The 9,137-nt window shown below is 44.2% G+C and overlaps 1 protein-coding gene across 1 annotated transcript; it reads right to left on the bottom strand.

The window, feature by feature from the left end:
• Window positions 1-91: 91 nt before the first annotated feature.
• LOC126980344 (uncharacterized) lies at window positions 92-7,692 on the bottom strand. Its single transcript, XM_050830101.1, has 8 exons — window positions 7,402-7,692; window positions 5,918-6,070; window positions 3,827-3,977; window positions 2,831-3,261; window positions 2,429-2,592; window positions 1,825-2,014; window positions 1,618-1,715; window positions 92-1,267 (listed from the first exon to the last, which is right to left on the bottom strand). Exons 1-8 carry the CDS (start codon window positions 7,480-7,482, stop codon window positions 1,072-1,074), a joined length of 1,464 nt encoding a protein of 487 aa, XP_050686058.1. The 5' UTR covers window positions 7,483-7,692; the 3' UTR covers window positions 92-1,071.
• Between the last annotated feature and the right edge of the window lie 1,445 nt (window positions 7,693-9,137).

Consider the following 9,137-nt stretch of genomic DNA (forward strand, 5'->3'; position numbering starts at 1 on the left):
CTAAAATATACACTGCTGACCGGACAGACCTATGCATAAATGGGGATGAGAAAACAACTATTGGCATTACAAATGGAATCAAACAAGGATGTAATGGCTCAACACTTCTATTTTCATTCATAACATGAAATCATAGACTTCAGAATCATAATTTTGGCTTTATAAATGATAAATTTACCATACCGATTCTATATTTTGCACATGAAAATGGATGAAAATTTTAAGGAAATATATGACAGAGCTAAACATGACAAGACATGAAAACCATTACAAAGAATAATGTAATAGATAAAATCCATGGATTGGATGCTTCGAAGTGGGCAGAAGAAGCACAGCAAAAGTCAACCCAAAGTATATATGAGAAATTTAAAAAGAATGAAGAGAGTTGGTTTGATAACAGAGAAGGAAGCTGTGGTTATGAAACTGAAACACTAGAACACATTCTATTAGACTGTCATAAATATAATGACAAAGTTGAATTTAACTCCATACAAGAAATAGAAAGCAGGAATAGAGAGCTTGGTAATATATTAGCATTTGACAGAGTGACAATTGAAGAATTAGAAACCAGAAAAAAAAATGTGAAAGGATTGTGGAATACCAGAAAAGAAACAAGAACATACAAGTGAAATCCAGGAAAAGGCAAAGAGAAAAAGCAAAAGAACAGGAAAGGAAGAATAAACATTTACCCAACAAGGACTTCACAGTGGGAGCCATTACAAAGGCTTATGCCACGCCTATGACTGGATTGGACTGGACAGAGAAGCCAAAATCGTATATTGTCAAGACATATGAAATGATAATGAATTAACTTTATGTACAATTTGTTATATAGTCATATTAATTTTTACCTTGCCCCTACATTTCTTCTATAAGGAAACAGTGCCTCCCACAGTACAAGGCAATTCTGCAAGACTTCTCAATGAAGAGACACAAGGACATCCTGCACCTTTTGTCACTTGAATGGTCCCCAAAATATCTTTTTAACACAATAAAAAAGTCTCCAAAAATGTTGCTAATATTAACAGAGGCATTTGTACCATAACAAGCACATGCATAATAATGGAAGAATCATAGGAATGAGAGAAGTACAATGATGGTGGAGAACTGATGGAAGGGCTTTTTTTTCCTCTTGACTGGTGCCGTCTCTTCACCCTCCGGAAACCTGGGGAGGTATGTGATGCCGAGCTCCCCACGGCCGAAGAACCCGAAGATTGGAGTGTTCGGAAAGACTTTCCTGAATGCCTTGGACTCCACATTCTCATAGCTGTTTAGGGGTTGAAGGGGAGTTATTCTTTGCTTTGATTTGTGCAGTGCGACTACCACTACCAATAAGGTCACAAGCACTTGTCCGACTGCCACACTGTGCAACATTAAGCATCAGTCTTGGAGAGCTAGCTGCACCTCACTGCTTGTGGTGGACAAGTCCTACCCTGCCTTCATGAGGTGGCCTAATCATGATGCCACTTATTTTCAAATTACATTTTTATATTTGTTCAGAGGAGTAGATGTAGGCAATATTGGTATAAGTTCTCATACATGAAAGCACATCAACACAACAAAGTAAACAAGACAAACATCCAACACAGGGGTAGTAAACAAGAGCAGCTCACTCACTTGAAGTTTGGGATGGGCTGCCAGGAGCTGTGACCTCGGCCACAGCAAGTAAACATGAAGGCCACGCTTTGCCTCTCCGGAAATTCACAAGACTTTAGCTGCAGAGGAAGAAGCCAACTTTAACAGTGATATCCCTTTAGGTACAACTGCTACTACTACTATAACTACCACAACTTGCATGACAGACCGACGCTGTTGACCACCCACCATCTTCATGTAGCGTCCGAGGTGCCTTGGATTGTCAACATTCTCAGGGATCACTACAGAGGCTGCCATGATGTTGGGGCCGCTCACCGCCACCCCAAAGATCTGGTCCGTGACAGGGGCAAACTTCCCGGAGCGTCCAGTCTGGAATGCGTCAGCCACACCACCGCCCAGAGCCACCTTGTAATCCTCCCTGTAGAGTGCAAAGTATTATCAAGTATTGCTATCATTACTGTTGTTACTTATCTATATATTATTGTCTGTAACCAATCAGACTTAGAACTTTGCCAGGCAGCCTATACATTTTTGACAAGGCTATATTTTAGCACAACTGGTCTGTCTGTGGTAGCCTCTCCCACACTACTCCCACTGAAAGACTCCATATAGGCTTGTCAGTGTCAGTCATTCTTCTGATACTCCAGTTTCCATCCTCTATTTTCTTTATTTCAAGGATAGTAGAAAAAAAATCCTGGTCCATCACTACTGATATGACTTCCTTACAAACCTCTCAAGTGTTTCTTCTGGCCCCTAACATCAAAAGATTAAACAATGGAAGTGTTCTATTATCCTATCTGTTAAAACATCATGCATTCCCTAATGAACACACCTGTTCAGAGCTGCCTTGACAAATCCATTAGTGAAGTCGTTGTCATAGCAGGTCTCAAAGAGGAGGAGGGCAGTCATGTGTTCATTGGCAGACAGGGATAACATCTCATTGAACTCCTTCTCAGATATCACAAGGTTCTTCTTGGCCGATGCTCTGCCTCCACGCTGAAAGGAAAAAGGGTTGGGATGCTAAGAAGTGACTAATTTAAATGTTCAGACATATTTCATTATGCCTACTGAGTGCATTTTGGCAATAAAAAAAAAATAAATAAATAAATAAACTTCTCAAGCATGAAGTATTTTTGTTAATCAGACATGGAAATTTTCTCTGTGACACACTTATTCAAAAGAGCAAACAGACCACAAACAAGAGGATTCAACAGCTCTGCAAGGCAAGACTCACAAAATCTGAGTAAAACTTCTGTGACGAGATGTTGAAGAAGTTGACCCTGACGCCCGGGTGGTAGGGAATGGTGAGGATGGAGACAGCGTCAACCTCCAACATGAACGGGCTGTACTGCTCCACCTCGATGCTGTACCCCACATTGGATTTCCAGGGCTTTAACATCTTTTTGGTCTTTTTCTCGGCCTCTTCCTTGTTCCTGTTTTCATTCTCCCTCCGAATGCGCTTGGAGGGCTGACCCTGGGTTGCATCCTCATCCTCAGCGCCTTCAAGGAAGTCGAATATCTCTTGGTTCAAGGTCTGTGCACGCTCCAGCCAGTTCCCCTGATAGGCCGTCTCCACAGTGCCGATGATGCCTGTGGCCAATATCACTCCCAGCTCACATGACGGTGGCAGAGCCTTGTGAAGGTACTCAGCAAGGGTGAGGGGAACTGTGGGGAGCAGGGGAGAAAAGCTGTTGTTCACATTACGTTGCAGTGGTAGGCATAATTATATTTGATCCCCAAGAAATTCCCCACACTTGCCAATAACAGACTGCCCACAAAACAATGAAGGATAGGAATATCACATAACTTTATGGAACAGAATGCATACATTTATGCTTTTAAACATACTATTATATTTGACGAGTAAAATCTGCACAGGGAATGCCAATAGATCACTCTCAAACCTTAACCAGACCCACAGAACCATAACCAAACCCACAGCACATCCCACAAACCCAAAGAACCTTCATCAGGCCCACAGAACCTTAACCAAATCCACAGCACATTCACCAGATCCACAAAACCTTCACCAGACCCACAGAATTTTCACATTCACCAAGCCCACAGAACCTTCACCATCAGACCCACAGAACCTTTCACATTCACCAGACCCACAGATCCTTCACCATCAGACCCACATAACCCTTCACATTCACCAGACCCACAGAACTTTCACATTCACCAGACCCACAGAACCTTCACCATCAGACCCACAGAACCCTCCACTCACCCTTCTTTCCTGATTTGTCAGTGGTTTCAAAGACATCTGTCCTGCTGAGCCAATTGGCATTGCAAAAGGCCAGGCAGTACCTCGGCTTGCTCACTATGTGTGAAAAGAACCCATCGAATAGGGAGACAGCTGATGTTTCCGCCAGGGCAACCTGAAAGGAAGACGTAGAGCATTACCACAACTGGCACCAGGTTTGCTGCAACTTGGTGGCTTGGCAGGCTTTTATTTTCTGTTTGTTATGCCCTTTAGCTGTTTCCACGCATATAAAACAAAATACTGTTACTCTAATTCCAATCAAGTGTGGTATTAGGATTATAAGAGAAATTAACCCCTTCAACACGAGGACGCCAGATACCGCCCTGCGTGTCCATATATCAGGACGCCAGATACTGCGTCCTGGCTCGCTGTAGCCAATATACGAGTTATTTTATCTCTGTATTTATGCTTACATCTCAAAATTATAAATTAATTTATGTTTCTTTATGTGCACAATTTAATTCTGCATGTTTTCATATATAATACATGATGATTATGTTGAGTTTATGGCTGAAAACTTGTTATATTCAATAGCGACAATTGAAATTTGGCAAGCGCGGCGATCTCGGATACGGCGCGGGGCGCTGTTTTGGCCCGGCTGTAGTGAAGGGGTTAAACTTAATCTCTCAGATACTAACATGATCAATTTCATATCTTTATACACACATACCCAACATTCTGCCAATCACTTGACCCCATCGTTCAACCCCACAAGGGAATACAGTCGTCCCTCAATTAGTACAGTTTCGGTTTTATACGGATTTTCATGGAAGAATTTTTTTAGGATTTCTAAATTTCCTGCTCGTCGCACCAAGTAGCCATGGCGTGACTGGTAACACTGTTCTACCAAAACACCAGCTGAAAGCACCCCAATGCATTCGAGATAGGTGTTCACCTTGCAGAAGAATTCAGATTTAGGAGAAATTACGTTTAGGGATGAGTTACGTTGACGTAAGGAGAACATAACACGTGAATGAGAGAAGCGTTCACTGTATCTATGATCTTGATCTTGATGACACAAGTGGCCTGGGATTTCTCCCTTGGTCTTGGTTCGGGAGGTAGTTTTCCCTTTCGGTCCCAACTACAGCCTTTGAAACGGCTTACTTCCTCAGGGCCAACACCCTGAAAATCATAGTGTAAAAGAAATTCTTGCGCGCAGTAACTGCCAGTGCTCCAAGAGTGCTGCAAGAGTGGAGATAAAGGCCGTCCTTTTACTAAGCCTCGTCGTTGCTATGGTAACGGCGTCTCACTCGCAGCAAAATGGCACACGCTGATCTTCCTGGCGACATTTAACATGCATTACTAGCTGTCCTGGCTGATGAACTCCTTACAACAGAAGATGAAAAGGAAGCTGTAGTGGTTATGGTGGCACAGAGAGGTGAAATGCAATGGAAACACTTATATGTGTTTGTTTGGGACGCCATAATTGCCGATGACGTCATCACAGCACAAAGGCGCTCCACCTCTCAAAGCCGGGAGCCAGCAGACGTGCCGAGTTGGCAAGTCGTGCTGCCGTGTCACGCATTTGAGAGCACTCGGGACGTTCCGAGAGTCCCGATTCCCCCTCTCAAACACAGCCCAGGAGTGTTTCTAAGGAGGGCACTAATTTTATACAGATTTTTGAATAGTACAGGGATCCTGGGTCCCTAACCCCCGTACTATTTGAGGGATGACTGTATAAGGATGTTAAATGAATAGAAGAGGAAGAAGAAGCATTTGAACCCACACACATGAACAATACCAGGACAAGCTTTACACACACACACATACTTACAATCAGACACACACAAATACCTATATAAACCAATACACACACACACATATAGACAAACACACCTACACATACATAACGACACCCTTTTTTTTTACAGTAAAGGAAGCAGTTCAAGGGCAAAAAAATAAATGAGAAAATAAACCCTGCTAATCACTGCCCCTACAAAAGAGAGTATAGACATAGAGTATACATACAGCATACACATACACATAGAGCATACACATAGATACAGACAACCTACACACCTACACCTGCATACAGACACACCTACACACATGCACCTTTCCGAGCGTGGTGGGGATGCAGTGGGGGTGGGTGGTGAGGTAGTGCAGGGGCCGCCGCTTGGCCAAGATCATCTCCCCGACATCAGCCCAGGTGCGACACACCAGCCTCAGCTTGGCCACCTCGTAGAAGCTCAGGTTTTCAAGGATTTTCTGCAGGAAGAATGAGATAAGAAAGACCATACGTGTGATAGAGCTGTCCTTGAGTTTCCATAGCAACCAAACTCCTAAAAAAAAAGGATCTTGACCCCAAATAGTATTGAAATCCAACTCCACCAAATAAAATAAAGTTAATACTGTCAACCCCCTAAGTGAGTTGGGTGTAATTCTGGACTGAAACAAGAGAAAGTATTTTCAATGGAGATCAGCTACTGTCCTAAGCATGAAAATACATGAGGAAACTAATATTGATATTGAAACCTAACCCCACCAAGTTAAGGGAAGTTGTTAGTGTCAACCACCGAAGTGAATTTGTAGTGCAGCGACTTGCCTGAAGGGCGAGCCTCCCATAACTCACTCTGCAAGGGGGGTACCTCTTTGGCCGACTGGTTAATGAGTGGCTCTCCCGTCTTGCTGGTCACGGGTTTGATCCCCAGCGCCGGCAAAACCTTTCCTTGTCTGGATTAATTTCTCGCATGTTTCGTTACACGCAGAGGTCGTATGGGAGTGTAGTAAAGTAAATTTTCAACAGCGATAATCGTCCTAAGCATACAAACAAAACAAACCGACATTCTCTGACCGTTTAGCCGAGAAGATTAACAAGGCTAACAGAATTGTGGGACTAATCAGAACATTTATATATCTGGACCCTACCATCTTCAAGGCTTTGAACACTGCTCTGGTGAGGCCACATCTGAAGTAAGCTAACCAGATCTGGTGTCCTCACATGATAAAGGACATAGAAGCCTTAGAAAATGTTCAGCGTTGTGCTACCAAAATGGTACCACATTTAAAAGACTTTCCCTACGAAGAATGATTGAAGAACCTGGACCTGCCTACCCTGGCTTACAGGAGATCCAGAGGTGACCTAATTAAAGCATACATGATTATAACACAGAAATATGGTCAAGAATGCACATGAGGAATTTCCAAGATGAGGGAGAACGAAATAACCAGAGGAAACGCAAAGAAGATATTTAAGGCAAGATCAAGACTCAACACCAGGAAGTGGCCTATGCTTTTTCAAACAGGGTCGTCAAGAACTGGAATGATTTGCCGGGGTGGGCGGTAAATGCCGAAACTGTTAAAATTTGAATCAAGTCTTGATAAAGGGCCAGGAACTAAGATTTAACTATATGGCACACATAACAGCCACACGCAGCCAACACATTGAAAACAGCCAGGCTTTTGAACTGGAGCCACAGGCTTAGGCCTCTTCCAGAACATCATCTGTGAGTATGAGAAAACCCTGAGCCTGGCCACGAATCCCTAGACCATTGTGATCACTGCTTCATCCTCCTCCCCGCCACCCAGCGTCACCGTACCTGGGCCAGCTCCCAGGAGCCGCACAGCAGGTTCCCGATGGGCGAGCCGCCCTGGGGCTCCCCCGCGCCCTCTGAGGCCATGGCCAGCCCGGGGCCTGCCGCGGCGCCTGGCGTGTGCCCGCTGCTGTGCTGCTGCAGGCTGGTCCTCCGCTCCGCCCCCCGCCCCCTGCGCCTCCGTGGCCGGGTCCTCGGGCCTGTCAGGCTGGCCAGGCTGGCGGTGTTGTTGTTCCTAGGCCAGGGACAGCAGACCCTCACGCGCAGCCCACCATGTAAACAACGACCACGTCTATAAAGAAATGAAATGTATACATATATACCTACATTTATATATATATATATATATATATATATATATATATATATATATATATATATATATATATATATATATATATATATATATATATGTCCTCCTCCCCTTCTGACTGTGATATAGTCAATAAGTGCCTTAGTGCCCTTAGCCTGCTGGAGCGCTGTGGTGCTACTGCACACTTCATCTGGGTGCCCTCACATGTTGGGCTGCCCCATAATGAAAAGGCAGACAGACTTGCTCGTGCTGCCTCTGATGATCTCAATGTACACCCAGGTGTTGAATACACCTATAATTATGTTAAGAATAGACTAAGATCCCTTGTTAGTGAGTCTGTTACCAATCAGCTTGCCTTGAGGTGTCAGGATGGTAGTCCCTCCAGCATTCACTATGCCCAGGTATCAAGTATCTGCACCCACACTTATGGTAGGCTTAGTGCATCCTATGATCTGGTGGTGATGCGGCTGAGGCTGGGCTATAGATATTACTGGGAGGTCAATGGGGCTGACCCTGTACCTTGCCGCTTGTGCCAAGCCAGGGGGTCACACGCTCAAACACTATGTCCTGCAATGTTCTGCTATTAGTGCCTACCGCCCACAGGGCCACTGGGACCTGCCTGGGCTGGCGGGCTGGTTCATTAACAATAATGTTCTTTCAACTGTGCTTAGTGAGTATCCTGCATTTGCCTCTAGATTGTACGTAGTCCATATGTCCAGTCCCTTATGTCTGCTCCCTTGACTAAATCAAGGCCTTTATTTTTTTAGCACTTAATTGTCCCCTACCATTGTATATCTTTTTAGTTTCCTGGTGCTACCTACACATGTATCCTTAGTTGTATAATCACACTCTGTACTGCCTGGGGGTTGGGATGGCATGCATGCTCCTCCCTTCTCCTTTGTTGTTACTTGCAACAATAAACTATCAATCAATCAGTCAATCAATCAATATATATATATATATATATATATATATATATATATATATATATATATCTATATATATATATATATATATCTATATATATATATATATGTGTGTGTGTGGGTGTGTGTGTGTGTGTGTGTGTGTGTATTTCACCACGGCCTTATCACGATTTGGACTCGCAATCGCCAGCAAGTACACTGAGTGCATGGCGATTAGAGCAAGCTAGTTCATTAGTTGATCTCAGGGTACTGCCAGGATCTCACACACCACACACCCCACCCCTTGCTCAAGGGGGGACAATAACCACTCTCACAGCTGAGCGGGGCTCGCGACCCCTGCTTGCCACGCTGCGAAGCCTGGCAGAGCAGCGCTTCAACCGACTGAGCTATCGGAGCGGTGTAGCCATATAGATGTGTGTGTGTGTGTGTGTGTGTGTGTGTGTGAGAGTGAGAGAGAGAGAGAGAGAGAGAGAGAGAGAGAGAGAGAGAGAGAGAGAGAGAGA

Source organism: Eriocheir sinensis, chromosome 44 (genome assembly GCF_024679095.1).
Source record: "Eriocheir sinensis breed Jianghai 21 chromosome 44, ASM2467909v1, whole genome shotgun sequence".
Classification (NCBI taxonomy): domain Eukaryota; kingdom Metazoa; phylum Arthropoda; class Malacostraca; order Decapoda; family Varunidae; genus Eriocheir; species Eriocheir sinensis.